Raw genomic sequence first — 23,660 nt, forward strand, 5'->3', positions numbered from 1 at the left:
TTACGTCTGGAGGACACCTGGCACCATCCCTACTGTGAAGCATGGTGGTGGCAGCATCATGCTGTGGGGATGTTTTTCAGCGGCAGGGACTAGGAGACTAGTCAGGATCGAGGGAAAGATGAAAAGAGCAAAGTACAGAGAGATCCTTGATGAAAACCTGATCCAGAGCGGGGTCGAAGGTTCACCTTCCAACAGGACAACGACCAGGACAAGTCTCTGAATGTCCTTGAGTGGCCCAGCCAGAACCTGATTGAACATCTCTGGAGAGGCCTGAAAATGGCTGTGCAGTGACGCTCCACATCCAACCTGAAAGACCTTGAGAGGATCTGCAGAGAAGAATGGGAGAAACTTCCCAAATACAGGTGTACCAAGCTTGTAGTGTCATGCCCAAGAAGACTCAAGGCTGTATTTTCTGCCAAAGGGTCTGAATATTTATGTAAATTTGAAATTTCAGTTACTTTATTATTATTTTTATTTTTTACTTTTCTAAAAAATTATTTTTGTTTTGTCATTATAGGTTATTATGTGTTGATTAGATATATATTTTTAATACATTTTAGAATAAGGCTGTAACATAACAAAATGTTGAAAAAGTCAACGGGTCTGAATGCTTTACATGGTGTTATTTCTTGAATGACTGTGGTCTAAATACCCAGCAGCCCTTTTTACTCCGCCCATTCCATTGGTCCCAATACAAAACACTGTAGTCCTATAAATTGGCTTAGAGAGAAAAAAAGATTATATGTGGTGTCGGGCATACTCAGTAGGGTCTGTAGAATCTATTTGTGGTGTCATTTCATGGGGCTCTGAATAATACGGAGTGTTGCTGGCAATGTTCCCTCAAATGTTTTGGGACACCGAGCACATTTTAGGTCTTATGAGTGGAAACTTGAACCTTGTGAGTATTCTTCTGCAACTTCCTGTGCGCGTTTACAGTGGACACTGAGGCTGTACGCTTCCAGTTTTGGACAGTAACCAATAGGCTATTGTGGCTATTTGAGCATAATGTAGTCCTACCAACAAAACCAATGGAGCAAATCCCATAACATTCTCACATGGAAATTGTTTTTGATTATACAGTTTTATATGATATAGCCTATATGTGGTGTTCAATGCAGGCCTACATTGCATGCGACTTTTAATAACGTTTTTACATTGTGAAGGACTTTAATTAATACTTTTTTTACTTGGCCTGTAACACCATGGGCCGAATAGGTGACTAAATTGTATTGTCTAATGATGCAAGAGGCCACTTTACAAAATAAAAGTTATTATTATTACCATACAGAAATACAACACAATGCAATCACCTATTTGGCCCATGGTGTTACAGACCAAGTAAAAAATCATGAACTAAAGTCAAGCCCTTCATAATGTAAAAATGTAATTAAAAGTTGCATGCAATAACTACCACATATAGGCTACTGTAGGTCATATCATAGACATCAAAAGCTATTTCCATGTGAAAATGTTATGGGATTTTCTCCATTGGTTTTGTTGGTGGCTTACGTTATACTCAAATAGCCACAATATTGGCTACTTTCTAAAACTAAGAGTACAGCCTTAGTGTTCACTGTGAAGTTGCACAAAATTCTCACAAGTTTCAAGTTTTCTCTCACAAGACCTCAAATTTGCTCGGTGCCCCCAAAATATTAGAGGGAACATTGCATCCAGGTCCTTGACTTTTGTCATCCCCACCCATACCATCAGGACTATCATCCAGTGTTGAGAGGGCGAAGGTACAGTAGTGAATAAAAAAATTAAGGATGGTGTTTGACACCCTATTCGATTAACCCAGGTATTCCCAAACTGGGGGTACGCGCAATAACGTTGAGGGTATGCCAAATAAAAATTATTCTGATTTTCAAACAGTCCATTCATATTTTCTAACGGGGTTATACATTTGGGTGATTTTTTTTCTCACCTGAGTAGTCTCGTTTCACTGCCAAAAATAAATTGAAACCATCTAGTGTTCAGCGAAATAACAACACAATGTCAAATACAGGTAGCCTAGTCAAATAATTAACATCCAATCACATTAACCGTTACTCTCTCGCGGGAATTCCACTAACGTATGCAGCCAAACGTAGCTGCTGCTCATGTTGGTATCTGTACTGATGGCACAAAAGCCATGACAGCGAGACGTAGTGGAGTGGTAACGCATATGCAAGCAGTTGCTCCCGACGCCACTTGGGTACACTGCAGCATCCACTGAGAGGCTCTTGCTGCCAAGGGAACGCCTGACAGCTTGAAAGACATTTGGACACTACAGTGAAAATGGTTAACTTTGCTAAAGCAAGGCCCCTTAACTCTTGTGTATTTTCGACACTATGCAAAGATATGGGCAGCAACCATGTAACACTTTTACAACATACAGAAGTGGGCTGGTTATCAAGGGGCAAAGTATTGATACATTTTTTTAAAAATTGAGAGACGAGCTTAAAGTTTTCTTTACTGACCATAATTTTCACTTGTCGGACCGCTTCCATGATGATGAGTTTCTCACACAACTGGCCTATCTGGGTGATGTTTTGTCTCGCCTGAATGATCTGAATCTAGGATTACAGGGACTCTTCGCAACTATATTCAATGTGCGGGACAAAATTGAGGCTATGATTAAGAAGTTGGAGCTCTTCTCTATCTGCATTAACAAGGACAACACACAGGTCTTTCCATCATTGAATGATTTTTGTGTGCAAATGAACTCAAGCTTACGGACAATGTCAAATGTGATATAGTGATGCACCTGAGTGAGTTGGGTGCACAATTACGCAGGTACTTTCCCGAAACGGACTACACAAACAACTGGATTCATTATCCCTTTCATGCCCTGCCTCCAGTCCACTTACTGATATCTGAACAAGAGAGCCTCATCGAAATTGCAACGGTTCTGTGAAAATTGAATTGAATCAGAAGCCACTGCCAGATTTCTGGATTGGGCTGCCCTCAGAGTATCCTGCCTTGGCAAATCGCGCTGTTAAAACACTGATGCCCTTTGCAACCACGTGAGAGTGGATTCTCGGCCCTCACTAGCATGAAAACTAAATACAGGCACAGACTGTGTGTGGAAAATGATTTAAGACTGAGACTCTCTCACCCAACATTGCAGAGTTATGTGCATCTTTTCAAGCACACCCTTCTTATTAACCTGTGGTGAGTTATTCACAATTTTTGATTAACAAATTAGGTTTCATATAAGATGGTTAAATAAAGAGCAAAATTATTGATTATTATAATATTATTATTTGTGCCCTGGTTATTGAATGCGCTGACCCTGGTGCTAGAAGGGGTACGCAGCTGGAGGTTGAATGTTTGAAGGGGATACGGGACTATAAAAAGTTTGGGAACCACTTGATTAACCAATCCCATTAAGAAAGAGGTAGGTGAAGTCACATTAGCCTGGTCGATTGGTAATGGCATACTTGTTAATATTTTGTGCTGACCATGTTCAGCAAGGGAAGATTCTCAAAATGAAAACTCTCAATGGGAAGAAAGCTGCGGCTAAGATGAGGGGGATCATTTCTAGGGTTCCACTTTCTATGTCCATCAATTATTTAGAAGAAAATGTAGAGGGGGGCATAGTGGTTGAAGCCCAAAGTCTATTCAGTAAGAAAGAGCGGCAAAGTGAAAGTCAGTACTCTTAATGTTTGAGAAGGTTCTGCCTGAGACACCTTCTCAAATAGAAGTGCTTCCTGGCTTTCACTGTTAGAGTTTGGCCCACCTCCATTAAGGTCTTTTTAATGCCAAAGAATAGGACATGTAGCGGCTCTGTGCAAAGGAAAGGAAAGATGTGCCAAGTGTGGAGGGGAACATGATTATGGTGAATGTGGGAACAATGTCAAGGCTAGCTATTATAATTCTGGGGGGAACACAGTGGTTACGAGAAATCTTGGTTGTGTCAAAGGACACCTTGATAGTTCATCAGATTGACTTCATAGCTTTCATTGGAAAGGTTAACAACCTGACTGCGTTTGTGGAAAGAAGAACTGCTAAATTGAAGATCATTGTGGAAGCAGCAGCAGAGTTTTTAGGAGTAACAGATGTTACTGTCGCCATGATTATTGATATGTTGACAACTAATAATAGTAATGATGGAATGTCTCAGTATGATGATAATTAGAGTTATGGTTTTTGTTATCCTTTAGTGGAATGCCAGAAGCCTTATTGCTAACTGACTTGCCTAGTTAAATAAAGGTAAAATAAATATATCCCTCTCTAACTTTAACCATCAGCTGTCAGAGCAGCTTACCAATCACTTTAGGTTGGATGGGGTGGGTGGGCGGGCGGGCAGGGTAGAAGGGATTTTGGTGATGGGGGAGGGTCATTTAGAAGTTAGTAGGGCTCTTTGTTTTTCTCAGATGTACTAAGTTAGGTAGGAGGATTTAGAAATGTGGAGCTAATATTGTAAACCGTGATTGACCACACACTCCAGCACAGTAGGTGGCGGAATGCACCTTAAACTTTTGTTTGTGTACCGCCAATATATCATAGAAGAAGAATACACTCCGACTTCAGAATGAAATGTTGCTTATTCACAGTGCCTGACTAAAATATTTAATTTTGATAAGTTAATAAATACATGCTGTGTTAATAATGTTGGCATGTTTACCTGCCTACAATACCCACTGTACTGTGCATAGATCTCAAGCCCATAATAAGTCAATGGGCTAACTGGCTAGCGACTACTGTTGGCTAGCTAATACTTTTAACAAGCCAGACAACCACGAATGATTGACATCTACCTTGCATAACATTAGTTTTAGGTCATTTTTGCCTATTTGGTTAGCTACATTATTACGATTCACATATAGCTCACTGGAGGCTCCTCCGAGGAGGAAGGGGAGGACCATCCTCCTCAGTAAATTTCATAAAAATAAAAATTGTGAAACATTAAAAAAGTTGACCTTTTTAGATAAAACTATACTAAATTTTTTTAAATGTCACCAGATAATGAATTAAACACACTGTTTTGCAATGAAGCTCTACAATGGCCTCAGCAGCACTCTGTAGGGTAGCACCATGGTGCAACCGGAGGACAGCTGGTTTCCATCCCCCTCTGAGTACAGTGGTACATTGACTTCACTACAAAACCAAAGAGGCTTGTGGTTCCTACCACCTTCCATAGACTTACACAGTAATGATGACAACTTCTGGAGGACGTCCTCCAGCCCATCAGAACTCTTGCAGCATAAACTGACATGTTGTCTACCCAATCAAAGGATCAGAGAATGAATCTAGTACTGAAAGCATGAGCTACAGATAGCTAGCACTGCAGTGTATAAAATGTGGTGAGTAGTTGACTCAAAGAGAGAGAAAGACAATAGTTGAACAGTTTTGAACAAATTAATTTCTTCCAAAATTAAAGATAAGCTAGAGAGAGCTAGCTATATTTGGTTGTATTTAAATAAAAACTGTCCCTTTCACCCAGCTAGCATATGCATCTAGCTAATTTAGCATACTCAAACAACCCGGCTAAAACAGAGAGGGATGCTATGTTAGTTTACAAGTCAAGGTAAGCTTTTGGTTTTATTAATTTATTGCCACTGGGGCCTGCCGGTGTAACTGCTAAACTGCTTGCTGCCGACTGTACACTGTACTGTTGCCATTGGCCTGGCTGGAAGAAGGTTCCGTGAATCTGGAGGTGCAGCGTGAGGTAATACAGTAGGGGGAGTGTGAGTGCTTCTCAAATGTAATGTTTTGTGCACTCTCCACACTCTCGTCCTCACAAGAACGTACTCAAGAGAACGTCCTTGGAGATGCATATGCATACTGAGAAAACACCCATTGACCCGTGACGAATGGGAGAGGGTCCATTCAGAGAGAAGTGGTAGGTATTTTTAAAAGTTCTCATTTGCACGCCGAGAAGCGGGGTCCAGAAAACTCGGATCTGCAGCCTCTGCTTTAAAAAAAAAAAACAATAGCAGTTGTGGTGTTTATGTGTGCTTGTTCTCTAAGAGGGCAATGTGAATACACTTTTTCACAATGGCATGCAAGACTATGTTTTACATGAGTTAACAGAGAGGAAATTACTTAGTTCAAAGACGTTAAGATTTTGAACTTAAATGATAGAGCAGACTGATAAAATGAAGCTTTACGCTTAATAATTAAAATATAAATATGTTATTTATTTCATATAGTGGTGGACACCAAATTGTATAATTTGATATGATATTGATAAGTGTTGTTTGCTCAGACAGTGAAGAGAGTAGTAGAGAATGATGGGGGATCCTAAGAAGATCCCTGCTCTGAGTAGGCTGAGGCCAATAGATAGTGACAGAAATAACAAGTGCTTCAGTAAAGTTTTTTTTTTTTTTGGCATTCATGACCATGGTTGTCATCTGTACTGCAGGAATGGGTGCAGGAATTACTGAGGATTCACTTAGGATACATGTTGTGGTGGCAGTTGCAGAGAAGTACTTGGGTATATGAGATTTTACTCCATAAGATTTAAGGTGTTTTGAACGATACGTGTCCCGTCCTCCCAGGCTGGTTTAGGATCAGATAGGGCCAAAGTAGTGGTGAGGTTTTTAATGGGTGTAGGGTAAGTTGGTAGGGCAAAGTGTAATGAATTCATTATACAGAATAGTAGGCTGATACACAGCCAATACAGTAGGTGGCGGCATGCATCTAACATTTGTTTGCGGACCGCCATTATACCAAAGAAGAAGAAGCCCGTCGAAATGGACGTCTTTGACAGTGTTGCCACAATTTATCTCGACTTCGTGATTTTGCTGTAATTTTGCGAATCAGAGACTTCAGGAGTTCACTGGTCTATCTAATGGTACGTGCAACCATGCATACGAAACGGGGGGAGGGCTGTATGGTAACGGTATCCCTGCGTTAGCGCGTTGACGGGAAGTCTAGATTCCCGTAGACTTTCAGTCATCGCTAGTTAGCATTAGCACGTTAAACTACTGCTAACTTCCTTCATACTGGACACAGATACATGACAATGGTATCCACGAGTTCATATGACTCGGGGGAACTATATAAAGGGAATCATTGCCAAAATCCCGAAGTATTAATGATGAGATAAAAGACGAGTTCAGGTAGCCAGGCTGGAACTCTGCGAGACATTAACAGCGATGGGGGCAGACGTTTTGATCAAGAGACCTTCAGAAAATATGCTAATTCTCAGACACTATATATGCAACTATGTATTTTACAGTTATAAGCAAGGTGGATTCTTAAAGTTAGTGGTTTTATAAATTGATTATACTGTATTTAGAAAAAATACGTAATTTCAAGCCTTACTATTTAATATTTGTACTGTGTACTTGAGCTTGTGTCCTCAAAAGTGACTACACCTCAGCAATGTATAACTATTTTTTACTAGAAATGTGAGATTTTAACCTTTCTTGGTGTATGCAGCATTACTAGTTATTGTTTATAGCCCTCTCATGATAAATAATTACTTTTGGGGATTACCTAAATTACATTTTCAATTACATTTAGTTACTTTTAATTAAGAGGTTTTTAATCAGAGAAGTGTGCACTCACAAAATCAATATGTACAATAATATGGACTGTTTGTTGTTGTCAGGAGCATGCATGTGTTTCATGGACTTTACCATTTAGGAATGTGCAAGGGTAAATTTGGTTCATAGTAAATCCCACTTTTTTTTGCTGCATTATATTTAGCCTAGCCCAAAGGCCAGCAGATGGGGCTATTTAGTCGTTTCATCTTACTGTCCGAAGGGAATCTATGCAACGGGTTATACACACGTGGCCCTGTGGACTGGTTCGTACATGAAACATTCTCCATTCCGGCTGCAAAGGTGTCAATTTCCTCCTTTTATTGTGAGAAGGTGTAAAATAATGGGGAAAATATGTATACTTTCTTTATGAAACACCCTTTTCCACCACCATACTACAGTGGCGTGGCTATTGCTAGTCCCTGTCCACAGTAGTGTTTGGAAACTATCATTGCCAGTAGTGAAAATACAGACTACGGCAACCTGATTGGCTGAACGCGATACGCAACATCTGGGACTAGCATTAGCCACTGTAGCATGGTGGGTAAAAATGGTGTTTCATAAATTTTTCTGCCTTCTCGCCATTCATTTGAGTTAAGGAGGAAATTGATGCCTTTGCAGCCGGAATGGAGAATGTTTTATGTACGAACCGGTTCATGGAGATACGGGTGTATAGCCAGTTGCATAAATTCCCTTTGCACGGTAAAATGAAACTACTCAATAACGCCATCTGCCGGCGTTTGGGCTACATTATTACTGTACTAACGTCACATCATTTGATATATCAGACATTCTACAACAAAAGTTAAAGCATTTACAAATGTTATATAATAATGTATTTATTCTTATATTTAAGCAATAGCCAACCAAGGAGCAACCAGGATAACTGAAGGAATCTGGATATGATCTGCAGTGAGTACATTTAATATTTTTATAAATGATGTAGCCTAGAAGGCTATTTTAATCATGATGATGCCAATGTTCCATTTTCCCCCCATACAATAGCACTGATATAAGTGCTACTCCTATACAATGCATTCGGAAAGTATTCAGACCCCTAGACTTTTGATTAAATATTTTTTTCCCTCATCAATCTACACACAATACCCCATTATGACAAAGCAAAAACAGGTTTTTCAAAATGATTGTACATTTATTCAGTACTTTGTTGAAGCACCTTTGGCAGCGATTAAAGTCTCAAGTCTTCTTGGGTATGACGCTACAAGCTGGACACACCTGTATTTGGGGACTTTCTCCCATTATTTTCTGCAGATCCTCTCATGCTCTGTCAAGTTGGATGGGGAATGTCGCTGCACAGCTATTTTCAGGTCTCTCCAGAGATGTTCGATCAGGTTCAAGTCCGGGCTCTGGCTGGGTAGGGTTGCAAAGGGTGGGAAACTTTCAGGGAAATTTTCCATGGAAAGTTTAGCCCAGGAATTTAGGGAATTTTTCTTAAATTCCTCAAACAATTTAGCTTATAACAGTGAACCTTTTTAGTGGGATACACATAAGGCAATTCTAGGTCCTGTGGCATATTTTGGTTTAACTATCCCCAATTCTATGGAATTGCAACCCTCTGCATGCACAGTGCATTCTTCCATCACATGTAAAGCTGATTCTCAAGATCTTGCTCACTAAGGAGATGTTATTGAGCCCACACTACTACACTGTCTGAGCCAAGGACTACATGCTTTCTGGTAAGTTCTGATTACAATACTGGGTGGGGTGAATATATTTTATATGACATACATGCTTTTTTGTTAACTGGTAAATAGTAGCCTACAGCAACGTGTGTTTAAATCATTTCTAACGTGTTAACCATTTCTGCTAGCTAGTTTTTGCTACCATGTGGTTTTTAGCTTGCTTGAGCCTGCTAACTGAGTGTTAATTCACCTGTTTCTATACATGTTTCATTTTAAAACATTTATCTTACAAAGGAATTGTTTAATCTAACTGCTTAACCATTTATCTGTACATGGAATTGTATTTGTTTGTTTTTTTACTCATTTTTTTCTAATCTTTACAGGAAAATGCTACGGGCACAATCTGATGTGTGGAGGCATTTCACTGCAGCTAATGTAGAAGGAAAATCTGTGTACATTTGCAAATACTGTGCCAAATGATATGTGAAGAATGCAATAAAGATGCAGAATCATCTGGCCAAGTGCATAAAGTTCCCTCAGCGCTCACAACAAGCAACCTCTCACAAAAGTTCCTCTACTTCTATTTGAGGTGAAAATTATGAATCAGGCACCTTATCGATGGCAACAGCTCATGGTCCTCCTGGAATCAGAAGTTTTTTTGACTCAATGGAGGAACGTAGTCAGCGATGCTGATGAATGTCTTGCTCGAGCTGTGTATGCAACTGGTTCACCTCAGATGCTCATAGGCAATTTGTATTGGAAGAGATTTCTGAATGTTCTTCTCCCAGCATACATCCCTCCAATCAGACATGCCTTTTCTACTAATTTGCTGGATGCAGAGTTCATCAGAGTTCAAGTGAAGGTCAAGCAAATCATAGAGAAAGCAGACTGTATTGCAATCATCTCTGATGGGTGGTTGAATGTTCGAGGGCAAGGAATAATTAACTACATCTCCACCCCTCAACCAGTATTCTACAAGAGCACAGACACAAGGGGACAACAGACACCGGTCTCTACATTGCAGATGAGCTGAAGGCAGTCATCAATGACCTTGGACCACAGAAGGTATTTGCACTGGTGGTAGACAGTGCTGCGAACATGAAGTCTGCTTGGTCTAAAGTGGAGGAGTCCTACCCTCACAACACCAATTGGCTGTGCTGCTCATGCAATGAATCTGCTCCTCAAGGACATCATGGCACTGAAAAAAATGTATACACTCTACAAGTGAGCCAATGAAATGGCTAGGTATGTGAAGGGTCATCAAGTTATAGCAGCAGTCTACCTCACCAAGCAAAGTGAGAAGAATGAGAGCACCACATTGAAGCTGCCCAGCAACACCCGTTGGGGTGGTGTTATCACGTTTGACAGTCTCCTGGAGGAGAAAGAGTCTCTCCAAGAAATGGCCATATCCCAGTCTGCCGATATGGACAGCCCCATCAAGAGGATCCTCCTGGATGATGTATTTTGGGAGAGAGTGGTAAGCAGCCTGAAACTCCTGAAACCAATAGCAGTAGCCATTCCACGGATTGAGGGAGACAATTCCATCCTGTCTGATGTTCAGACTCTGCTTGCAGATGTAAGAGAAGAAATCCGTACTGCCCTGCCTACTTCACTGTTGCTCCAAGCAGAGGAAACTGCAGTTCTGAAATACATCAAAAAGTGTGAAGACTTGAAGCCAATACATGCAGCAGAGGACATGTTTGACCACAAGTATGTTGGCAAGAGCATCCTGTCTGGTGCAGAGATCAAGGCCTATGGTGTCATCACTACCGTGTCTCACCACCTTGTTCTGGATGAGAGCAAGGTTGGCGAAGTTCACTTCCAAGCAAGGGCTTTGGGGTGGAGAAGCAATATGGCAGTCGTGCCAACATATCTCATCAGCTACCTGGTGGAAGGGACTTTGGCAATCTGAGGCTCTTTCTGCTGTTGCCTCCATCATCCTCCAAATCCTACCAACATCAGCTGCCTCAGAGCGCAACTGGTCCTTGTTTGGGAACACACACACCAAAGCACACAACAGGCTGACCAATACAAGGGGTGAAAAATTGGTGGCTATCTGGGAAACTTTGAGGCTGTTTGAGCTTGACAATGAGCCATCCTCAGCAAGGTTGGAAAGTGACAGTGAAGATGAGGCCTCAGACTCTGATGTTTAAGAGGTGGACATTGAGGATGTCCAGGGAGAAGACATGGAAGCCTGAGAGGATGACAACCAAAGCTTTAGTTTCTAGACTATAATTTACAGAGATGTATGTTGAAAACATTTTTGGGAGATGCGATGGATCTTTGGAAATCATTCAATATTCCCTTTTGTTGTTCAGTGAAATCATCCCATGTGAAGAGTTAACTCATTTAATTAAAGTTCAATTTTAAAACTTAAAAAAAAAAAAAATTAGAAGAATTTAATAATTTGCAATTATGTCTTATGATAAGGTAAAAGGTTTTTGTTTCTGTTTCCATATGATATGGTAAATATATCCAATATATTTAAAAAAAAACATCTACATTGTATTAATATTATTTAGCATATATTTCCGTTAATTCCCATGTATTCCTGTTAATTCCCACGGAAAGTTTCCACCTCTGAATGTTTGAAGTTGAACTTTTGCCCCAGTCTGAGGTCCTGAGCGCTCTGGAGCAGGCTTTCATCAAGGATCAAGGATCTCTCTGTACTTTGCTCCCTTCATCTTCCCTCGATGCTGACTAGACTCCCAGTCCCTGCCACTGAAAAACATCCCCACATCATGACGCTGCCACCACCATGCTTCACCATAGGGATGGTGCCAGGTTTCCTCCAGATGTGACGCTTGGCATTCAGGCCAGAGAGTTCAATCATGGTTTCATCAGACCAGAGAATCTTGTTTCTCATGGTCTGAGTCCTTTAGGTGCCTTTTGGTAAACTCTAAGCGGGCTGTCATGTGCCTTTTACTGAGGAGTGGCTTCCTTCTGGCCACTATACCATAAAGACCTGATTGGTGGAGTGCTGCAGAGATGTTTGTTCTTCTGGAAGGTTCTCCCATCTCCACAGAGGAACTCTAGAGCTATATCAGAGTGACCATCGGGTTCTTGGTCACCTCCCTGACCAAGGCCCTTCTCCCCCGATTGCTCAGTTTGGACGGGCGGCCAGCTCTAGGAAGAGTCTTGGTGGTTCCAAACTTCTTCCATTTAAGAAAGATGGAGGCCACTGTGTTCTTCGGGGCCTTCAATGCTTCAGACATTATTTGGTACCCTTCCCCAGATCCGTGCCTTGGCACAATCCTGTCTCTGAGCTCTACGGACAATTTCATTGACCCCATGGCATGGTTTTTGTTCGGACACGCACTGTCAACTGTGGGACCTTGTATAGACAGGTGTTTGCCCTTCCAAATCATGTCCAATCAATTGAATTTAACACCGGTGGACTCCAATCAAGTTGTAGAATGATCTCAAGGATGATCAATTGAAACAGGATGCACCTGAGCTCAATTTTGAGTTTCATAGCAAAGGGCCTGAATACTTATGTAAATAAGTTTCCACTTTGTCATTATGGGGTATTTGTGTAGATTGATTTGGACTTTTAAAAATATTTGAAATCAATTTTAGATTAAGTCTGTAATGTAACAATGTGGAAAAAGTCTGAATACTTTCCGAATGCCCTGTAAGTGGTTATGTGTTTCTCTGTTTGGAAAATAGTGGGCAATGTATTTTATATTTGTTTGTCATATGAAGGTTGCAGATGAACTTATTGACCAAGTTCTCCTGGAAGCCTTTGACAACATGGAGGAAAGTTGGGACAGCATAGAGGAAGCAGGAGACTACAAAACAGATGCAGCTAGACATTTACCAAGCTGTTCATGTCAGCAAATCACTGAACACAAGGTGGGCCATACAAACAGAAATGTATTCCAATTGATGTTTTCGAGACCTTATTCCAACCTCCATAACAATCACTTATTTGTATTCATTCAAATGTTTTGTCAAAAGGGAACAGAAGTGGGAGAAGAGATCCTGACTGACAAGACATATAAGAGCATGACAGCATTTAAGGTGAAGAATGATGAAGGCTCTGCTCCTTTTTCGGACATCCACAGTCATTCAAAGATCATGGCTCAAGATCTTCAACGAAAGGCGGCAGAAAGGAGGGCAACAGAGGTCACCCACGATAAGTGTCCTTCTTTCTCAGAAAGATCATGCCCTGTGGGCCTAACAAATGTTCAGGAAATATGTATTTTGTCTTCTGGAGTTGATGTAAAAAAGATCAGAGGGAGAGATTCTGCTGCAGTGGAGGTTGGCACTATAGTTTCTTCCCCCCCCTTTTCAAGCAGTCTGTCAAAAAACATAAAGGGAAATGTCACACTTTCACCCACAGAGCCCTTGAGTCACAGCAATCTTCTATCAGCCTCTTCTCTAAGTGACCACGCACAATATTCAAGAGAGGTAGTGGATGAGAAGACCTATGCTGATGTTTCCCATCAAACGTTACCATTTGCAGATGCCAAGAAAGGAAAAGAGAAAATGTCCTTTAATACCCTTTTGCCTGTGATGGAAAAGCAACAAAAGCGAAAAGCTGGTCGGCCATATAAGAAGAAAACTCTAGTGAAAATGGCTAAACTTTTAGCAATTGGCCAAGAACGGTATTCCGATGCCACAGAAATACACGGGGTGACTCACCATAAGGATACTCTAACACCCTCACGCAAACAAACAAAAGAGAAGAAAAAGGATGAAATGTTTCCCCCAACTACCTCAAATGACACATGGTTTGGATGCAATTCAACATCTGATTCTTCAAACCACCTTACTATTGCACATTCAGATGACATCATTTCTGCATCTCAAATAGCTGGGCCAAGTATTTCTATGGAATTGAACCAACCCTCCAGGATACAGAAAACTTCAAAGACCACACAAAAAGAAGAATTCAAAATAACAGAAGTGTCAGCGCTGAAATTGACCACTGTCACAAAGGGTCAATATTCTCCTATAGAACAAGCTCTGACACACAACACCTTGGTGCCATCTGAGAATGCATTGAAGGTACAAAAGAGAACTGGAAGAAATAAAACTATGATATCCAAAGGAGGAAATAGAAGAACTATGGCATTCAAAAGAAACAGAATGAATCCGAGCAGCCTCTTCACCCCCCAGTCACAGAGTAGCAATGCTACACCCCAAGAAAAAAATAATTTGGGACTCTCTCAAGATGAGACTCCACTGCAGTCATCAGATATAAAAATGGAGCCCAAATACTTGTCAGACACTTCTGTCTTGGATGTAACAAACGATGTGAAGGAACACCAAAAAAGAGAACCTCCCTCCAAAAACTTTACAGAAGGGAATATTAAAAGTCCTGGTATAATGTCAAAATGCTTTGACTTGTCTATCACTCAAAAAGATCAGGGGGCACGAAGTGACATGAAGAGGGAAATCAAAGATAATGTAACTGCTAACATATCAGCTGTAGGAAACCAGGGGGAAATGACTCCAAGAACTCAAGAGCTCTCAAGACTAAAGAGTATTGAGGATGTGCTCAAATTGAAGCGGAAAGCTGGTCGACCATTCAAGAAAAATAGGTTGTTTAAAATGGATAAGCTGGTAGCGATAGCACAGGAAGGCAGAACTAATGATCCAGAGAATAGTGGCATGACTAAAGAGTGTGTTCCAAAATTCCCCGCATATCACCCCCTAAAGTCAAAAGTAAAGAAGGAAAAGACTGACACAAAAACCTTGGCATCAAATTCACCTACAAGCCCCTCAAGAAGATCCAACAGAACATGTAAAACTACCCCAAAAACTGTTCAAAAGATGCAAGTCCTCACACACACGCTCGCCCAATCAGTTTTATCAGTTCCATCCAATCTCATTGAACTCAAATCAGAGGACACAACTCTTATCTCCTCAACGGTCTCTCCAATTCTTTTATGTAGTGCAGAGATTTTCCCTCAACAGGAAAGCCACAGATGCGGAAAACCCCCGAAGAAAAACACAAAAGTTAACAAACACATGACCACTGCAGTCCCACATCCTCCAATATTTGCAGTAGTTTCCAAGGCCCTTGCTGAGATTGTCTCTACAGGGAATGGTAAAGAAGCAAAGAAAGACATTGGATCCAAAAGAAAATACAAACGGGTGCCTGGAACTCGTGGTGTATCAGAATTGCTGTGTACAAATGGAATTCCTCAGGGAGATATACATACCCAAACTAATAGGGATGAGGTGTATTCCAAGACTTCAGCCCCAACTGTGCCACAATCCCAGAACACACGGAAGCGTGAGGTTAAAAATAAAAAAGGTACAGAAAAGGCAGCTGTCCCATTATCTGATGAAACTGTTCTTCCTGTTTCAGATTGCCAGGTGCAAAGTCACAGTGCATCTCAGGAAACGCCTTTACTGCCATCAAAGATTAAGACACAATCTGACACATTATACCTGACACCTAGAACGGTTAGGAAGAAAAATCCAAAGACGTGTAAGGAAATTAAAAAAACTTCACCGAAAGTTGAGAGAGCACAGGTGCCATCTCTGGATCCTTCCCTTGGAGTGGAACATAGATGTCATGATGTGCCACATGTGGATCAAATGAGACAAGTGGAAGCAGTGATAGAGTCAGTAATTGAGGATCTCCACAAACCACTGAAACATGTGAGTCATAGAAAAACGTTCAAAGAAAAGGCTAGCAATGTTCTTGCATTAACTCTGAATCCTTCACTTGGAGTGGAACACAGAACTCCTGATGTGCCACAAGTGGATCATATAAGACAAATGGAAGCAGTGATAGAGTCCGTGATGGAGGATCTCCACAAAAAAGACGCCAGTAATGTTGCTCCATTAAAACCAACCACCTTTTCTGACTCGGATAACCTGTTGGAACAGCATGACCATAGTACATTACCTCTTAGTACATTACCTCTCATTACCTCTACCTCTTTTATGTCATGTGGAGAGACAAAATCAGGCTTGAAACATGCAATACCCAAAACGTCAACAAAAAATAAGTCAAAAACATTAATGAAAGACAAACTTACCTGCAAAAGCTATTCAAAAAATCCTAAGAAAGCAGCTATGCAAACTTCAGTTCCTACATCTGACACAATGCATGTGTCAACAGTTAAGAAGAATTCCAATATTTGTAAAGAAAGAAAAGGATCTTCACAAAAAGCTGAAAAAGCACAGGATCCTTCCCTTGGAGTGGAACATAAAAGTCCTGAAATGGATCAATGGAGAGAAGAGGAAGCATTGATTGACTCAGTGAATGAGAATCTCCACAAACTGCTTAAACATAAGGATCAACAAAAAAAGTTACAAGAAGAGGCCAGCAATGTTTCTACATCAACTGTGGATCCATCTCTTGTAGTGGAACATGGATGTCCTGATCGAATAAGACAAGTGGAAGCAGTGATAGACTCCCTGATTGAGGATCTCCACAAACCACTCAAACCTAATGGACATCAAAAAAAGTTTAAAGAAGAGACCAGTAATATTTCTGCATTGGAACAAACAGCATTTCTCGCCTCGGATAACCTGTTGGAACAGCATAACCATTGTACGTTACCTCAATATTATTTGCTGACAAAATCAGGCTTGAAACATGCCAAACACAAAATGTCAACAAAAATGAAGTCAAAAGCATGCAGTAAAGGGAAACTATTTAAAAATGCTAAGAAAGCTGCTGTAATAACTTCAGATCCTTCTATTGGAGCAGAAAATGGATGTCTTGAAATGCCTTCCCACTTTACCCAAGCAGAGAAAGGAGGAAAGGGAGATGTAAAAACCAATAAATGTGTTGGAAAGCATGAAAAGGAAGCAGTGATATCAGTGACCGGTGATCATTTGGAAACAGCGGCCCACAAACCACAACGTAAGGGGCCAAGAAAGAAGCTAAAAGAAGAGGACAGCAGTGTTTCCAAACCAGAACAAGTAGAATCTACTACTTCAGATAGCCAGCTAAGACAGCATGACCACAATGCATCACAACAAGTTTCTTTGCTAGTATCGGCGGCAAAGACAGAATCAGGAATAGAGCATATCATGCCAGAAATGGAAATGACAAATAAGCCAAAAACATGCAGGAAAAGGAAAATACTGTCCAAACAAAGCTCAAAGATCACTGAAACTCCAACCCCACCAAGTTCAAAACCATCTCTTGGAGTGGAATATAGATATTCTGAAATGGCTACCCCTTTCACACATGTGGACCAGGTTCAGAATATTCTTGATACTCCTAAAGGCTCCAAAGCGAGTAATGGAAATACTGGATCAAACCATCCAATATCCAATGTCAGACATTCCAGACAGCCCTCCAAATCGAATTCACATATCACAACTGACTTGATGCAAGATCAAGAAATTTTATCAGTTGCATCACATCTCACTAATCAACCTACCAGTCCTGTATCAACAACCGTGTCCTCAACTGCAGCACAAGGACAGATTACTGAATTAGTGAGTTCTCTTTGTACAGATAAAAGGCCGCATAAAATAGGGAGGCCTCCGAAGAAGAAAAAGTCTCAGAGACCAAAAAGAAGAGGTATTGATAAGATTATCACAGATGACGACAAAGTGTGTGTTAAATTCTTATCAGCATTTGTAAAAGAGGATCTAATTGAGGAAGAGAAAAGTCTAGAAAATAGGGGAAAAGAAAAGAACGGCAAAGGGAAGAAAGGCAAAATTCTCCAAACAGACAATGTGAAGGTGAAAGATGGCAACGCATTAGCAGATGACAAATTAGTTTTACAAGTCCCTATAGATGATGCAGGGGACTCTATATCTATTGCAATAGACCCAATCAGTGCTGTAATTCCCAAACATAAAAAAGGTGGTCGTATTGCCAAGGGTAAAAGAGTGCAAAAAATTGCTTCCACCCCCAACATCCCTAGTGACCAGCAATGCATGAATATGTCCACAGAAGAAATGTCTCTGTGTCTCAGCAATATATCAGAAAAACACAGAAAACGAAAAGTTGACAGCAGCAGTGCTGATTTTGTTAATGCAGATATAAATGTTCTAAATCTTAAAGATGATCTTAGTGATAGATCTGAAATACTGGACTCATCCTTACTAGGGACTCAGAGGGTGAAAAACAAGGGTAAGATCAAATCCAAGACAATTACAGAAGAACAGACAGTGGCCACATCAGTGGTAAAAGAGATGGTGTGGCTAGATTTACAGACCACCATAGCAGCACTGAAAAAGAAACGAGGTCGGCCATTCAAGAAAAGTACCTTGATGAGAATGGCAAAACAGCGGTCATGTGAACAGCAGACGTCAAACGTTAGCAGAAAACTTTCCGTGAACAAGACACAGAGCTGCAAATCAATGGGAACTTCTAAGGGAGGGAAAATGCACAAATTCAACCCAATGTCAACAACTTCAAGAAGGCACACTAGAGCATCCGTGGCAATGAAGAATGAAGACCTTGTTCTTAAACAACAGCAAGACGACATATGGGAGGTCACCGATGTGTCCAGCAACATTTTCTTCCCAATTGTGACTAATTCCCGCAGTATTTCAGTGCAAGAAATCGAAACTTCGGAAACTATTTTCTCTGTTGATGCAGGGGCGACACAAGGAATCCAGCAAGTTGAGTCTACCCCATTAACAACCCCTCTCACAAAATTACCTCATAAAGTGACTGGCGTGAAGAAGAGACGCAGGAGAAATAAAACTGGATGGGCTACAAAAGTGAAATCCAAACGACCTCTCTCCAAAGTGAACTGCGGGGGTACGCTTGAGGTGTTTGTTCAGTCTTCCATTGACAACACTGGACTCTCATTCAACTCTAGCCTCTGTAATTCGTTAACAGAAAATGACACATTGGAAAGTGTTGAACAAGAGAAAGAATGTAGAGCACATGTGAAAGCAGTAACGAACTACAATCGAGTTTGTGTGGAGGAGATCAACTGTGGCGATCAACCCCTAACAGCTCGTGCTAAATTGCAGCATTCAAGTGTACTCCTACACAATTTTAAGACAAGGAAACCTATGTCATGCCATTTCTGCAGTCGCTCATTCCGTCACATAACCGCATACACAATTCACAAGCGCATTCACACAGGTGAGAAGCCTTACAGTTGCCAGAAGTGCGGCAAGAGCTTTGCTCATCTCTCCAAACTCAAATCACACTCAAACATCCACAAACAACATGGGCCCATTCAATGCCCATGTTGCATCACTCAGTCTCCAAATAAAGATGACTTGATTGATCATTTCAAGATCCACATGAAGGGTACCAAGAGGTTTAGTTTGATTAATAAAACAAGAAGAGACAAAGAAATCCAGATTCACCCTTACACTGATTACATAGAGTCCCCAGTCACTCTTAACGGCAGGAAATTCCTTAGATGCTCCACTTGTTTCAAATATTTTTTCAGTAAGGCCACATTGAAGCTGCACCTACAAACACACAGTGGAGTGAGGCGTTTCACCTGCAAAGTCTGTGGCAAGATGTTTATCACGTTCTCAAGTTTCAATGCACATGAAAAAACACACTGGCCTGTTAAACCGTATGCTTGCTCTGTGTGTGGAAAAGGCTTTGTTCTGCTTAGGGAGCTCAAAACCCACTCTCATATGCACTCAGGAGAGATGCCTTTCTTCTGTAACCACTGTGGTCAGGCCTTTAGCGACTTCTCATCCTTGCGCACACATCAAGTCTCCAAAGTGTGTTTTGAGGCTAGAGATGAAGGGGATGGAAACAAGGTTGACATTGAGGGGTTCCTGGTGGAGCAAAGGGCTGATGGGCAGATTAATACCCCGATGTACTTTAAATGTCAGATTTGCAAACAACTTAATCGTCGCTGGTGTCAGTACATTCTTCATCTGCAAACGCACACTAATAACAAGCCAAACCTTTGTGAGATCTGTGGACAACGGTATGAGGTTCCTGAATTATGTGTTCATTGTAAAGTGTGCTGCAAGTCAAGTGGAGAGGAGAGGGCATGCAATTCATCCTTGTCAGAGGTCTGGCATGAACCCCAATCTCTGCAAAATCCAATGCATGTGACTGAAATTGCTAATCAGGAAATGTTATCTACTGATGACCAACATCCTAAATGCAAGGAGCCTGAGCCCCTGCCACCTCTGGAAACTATGGAGGAGTATTCCTCAGATGTGCTTCCACAAAACCCCAAACCTGCTTGCCAGATCCCAGGTAATGGGTTAGAGATAAATCGACCTTCTCCCTCAAACTCCATGTGTGCAAGTTCTGCCATATTGTCCCCCTCTGTAATGAGCTGTAATTCAGTACGTGTGGTTCAACAGCCTTCAGGTTTTCACTCTCGTTTTCAGACCCATGCTCCTTGTGACAGATATTCCCGTGGACAATGTGGAAAATCCTTTAACCGGTGGAATAAGCTCTGGTTGCATCAGGGACGACACAGAGAAAAACGCTGTAGCTTCTCATGCACTCAGTGCAATTTAGAGTTTCGCTTCTTAGGCTCCTATAGGGAGCACATGCAGGAACATGCAGCGCAGAGACCCTATGTTTGTCCGTTATGTCCCAAAACCTATATCACGGAAGAAGACTTAAATACCCATCTGTGCGAAAATCATCAGCCATGTGAAAGCCTGAAATGTGACACGTGTGAAAAGGGTTTCACCAGTTTCAGAAATTTGGAGAGACATCGTCTGTTACACAGAGCTGCTAGCTCGCACTATTGTCTCCCTTGCAAGCTCCCATTTCCTAGTTACCTAGCCTTAAAGAATCACTTGAAGGCTCACAAAGCCCGCCCTGTTATCCCTCTCCCTGAAGGGCCATTGGAACCACTTCGATTTCCCTATCACTGTAGAAAATGTAATGCCAGATTTACAACCACAGACTTGCTCCAAGCCCATCAGGTTTGCCATCTTATAGGGGGGAAGAAAACATATAGCAGTTCAGCAAATGTAGTTTCTGCTTCCCTGACCTCCAAGCTCTCAAACAAACCAAGAGTGAGAGTCACCCCTCTATCCCCTACGACACTACCTAGTCTTCTGTCAAAGAAAAGGAACATGTATAGGTATCCTCACCCTGATCGTCTCTATGTCGTCCCTAAAATATCCTCACAGCCACCGGTCATTGTTTCGGACACAGAAGAAGAGCCCCAAGAGATTCTAAACTTTAGCTTATCCTCAGTCCAGGACTCGCCCTGTAACACTGTGTCCCTTGAACATGAAGGGCGAACCAGCCCTAGCAATAATTGTGAGGCAAACAACTCGGATCTACCTCAGTGCTCATGCCCCTCATGTGTCCTTATTTATGAACCTACTCAATGTATGCCAAAAACAGACACCCCACACATGCCGACTCATGAACCACCATGTCCCTTGGATAAAGGTCATCAGAATGTACCACCTAAAAGATGGAAAAAGTCTAAGGGTAATGATGATGCTTTCTTTAGAGCCTCAACAACATTTGTGATATCAAGGGGCAAAAAACAGCGGATTGACTTTGAGTGTGCTGATTGTTGGGTAAGATTTAGTGACGTCTCAGAGCTACATGAGCATTACTTACATCATGCCAGGGGGGTGAAGTGAAAATCAATATATTTTTTTCCACTAATGGACATTTGCTTCAGAAAGTATTCTGACCGATTTTACTTTTTCCAAATTTTGTTACGTTACAGCCTTATTCTAAAATGTATTTTTGCAAATGTCTAAAAAAATATATGAAATATCATATTTGCAAGTATTCAGACCTTTTACTCAGTACTTTGTTGAAGCACCTTTGGCAGTGATTACAACCTTGAGTCTTCTTGGGTATGACGCTACAAGCTTGGCACACCTGTATTTGGGGAGTTTCTCCCATTTTTCTTTGCAGATCCTCTCATACTCTGTCAGGTTGGATGGGGAGCGTCGCTGCACAGCTATATTTAGGTCTCTCCAGAGATGTTCTATCGGGTTAAAGTCTGGGCTCTGGCTGGGTCACTCAAGGATATTCAGAGACTTGTCCCAAAGCCACTCCTGTGTTGTCTTGGCTGTGTGCTTAGGGCCGTCCTGTTGGGGTGAAGGTTCTTCCAATTTAAAGTCCTGAGCGTTCTGGATCAGGTTTTCATCAAGGATCTCTCTGTACTTTGCTCTGATCATCTTTCCCTTGATCCTGACTAGTCTCCCAGTCCCTTCCGCTGAAAAACATTTGTTGGTGTCCTTTCCCAGATCTGTGCCTCGACACAATCCTGTCTCGGAGCTCTACGGACAATTTCTTTGACCTCGTGGCTTGGTTTTCCCTCGGACACGCATTGTCAACTGTGGGACCTAATATAGACAGGTGTGTGCCTTTCCAAATCATGTCCAATCAATTGAATTTACTACAGGTGGACTCCAAGTTGTAGAAAGATCTCAAAGATGAGCAATTGAAACAGAATGCACCTTAGCTCAATTTTGAGTCTCATAGCAAAGGGTCTGAATACTTATGAAAATATTGCAGTTTTTTTATTACATTTGCAAACATTTCTAAAAACCTGTTTCGCTTTGTCATTATGGGGTATTGTGTGTACATTGAGTAAAATGTTTTGTTTAATCCCTTTTAAAATAAATGTGGAAAAAGTCCAGGACTGAATACTTTCCGAATGGACTGTATATCATTGTTTTTGATGAGTACTAAATAAGTTTCAGAGTTAACCATGGTTGTCTTCATAGCTATAGCAATGGTTAAATTAATAATTCACTCCAAACCACTAATTCCCATGATTTTCATTGTTAAATAACGGCAATATGTATTTTCGTCGTTATGTTAAGGTAGGAAGCAACTTGAAAATTGTTGCTGAAATTTTTTGGAGCTTAAGTCAACTACACTTCTCTCCAGACAGGAGGGCTGGCTGGCTGGCTAGCTTGCTAGAACACATAGCTATACACAATATTACTAAAGTCAATATCAGCATGTGAAGTAGCTATTTAGCTGTAAAATCTCAAACACTGCACTATCAATTTTAGAGCTACAATCTCACCATGTTCAACCTGGTAGAGATTTTGTCTTGCTCAAAACAGTGAGTGAGGTTGTGAATGCAACACAATGGACCTGTGCTGCTAAAGTCCATTGGTACGTAGTTGGAGGAAAGGATATTGATCTGACGGTGCACTGTGTACTTGAACGCAAGTCTAAGAAGTGGTAGATATCCTAGTGTTTACCTGTGGCGGCAGGTAGCCTAATAGTTAGAGCGTTGGGCCAGTAACTGAAATGGATTGGATCAAATCCCTGAGCTGACAAGATAAATATGTGTTGTTCTGCCCCTGAACAAGGCAGTTAACCCACTGTTCCCCGGTAGGTCGTCATTGTAAATAAGAATTTGTTCTTAACTGACTTGACTAGTTAAATAAAGTAAAAAATAAATAAAGATATGTTCTATGTGCGGAATTTCTATACTTCACGTTCTTAATTTTTGTTTTTGGTCTTTTACTTTAGTTTTCTTTTACACCAGCTTCAAACAGCTGAAAATACAATACCTTTTTGTTACTAAAATGCGGTTTGGATGGTACAATAATTTTCTACACTTGCTTGTTTTGTCACAAACTTCAATTATGCGAAATCTAAAACAAATTTCAACCAGGAAATGGCAAAGCAATTTCTGCAAAAAGGCATTATGAAATATGATAG

General features: G+C 41.1%; 1 protein-coding gene across 2 annotated transcripts in view; it reads left to right on the plus strand.

The window, feature by feature from the left end:
• The first annotated feature begins 6,654 nt into the window (after positions 1–6,654).
• si:ch73-347e22.4 overlaps positions 6,655–23,660 on the plus strand; it is a 36,902-nt gene continuing 19,896 nt past the window's right edge. Inside the window, exons 1-4 of one of the 2 annotated variants that reach the window (XM_024441833.2) lie at positions 6,655–6,781; positions 8,332–8,387; positions 12,824–12,973; positions 13,079–21,718. In XM_024441833.2, the coding sequence (XP_024297601.1) occupies positions 12,872–12,973; positions 13,079–21,604 (8,628 nt within the window). In that variant the 5' untranslated portion in view covers positions 6,655–6,781; positions 8,332–8,387; positions 12,824–12,871 and the 3' untranslated portion in view covers positions 21,605–21,718. Of the gene's footprint in view, positions 6,782–8,331; positions 8,388–12,823; positions 12,974–13,078; positions 21,719–23,660 lie in introns of those variants that run through there. The other variant, XR_002955695.2, reaches the window with a different exon arrangement.

This window comes from Oncorhynchus tshawytscha, linkage group LG13 (genome assembly GCF_018296145.1).
Source record: "Oncorhynchus tshawytscha isolate Ot180627B linkage group LG13, Otsh_v2.0, whole genome shotgun sequence".
In the NCBI taxonomy this organism is placed as follows: Eukaryota; Metazoa; Chordata; class Actinopteri; order Salmoniformes; family Salmonidae; genus Oncorhynchus; species Oncorhynchus tshawytscha.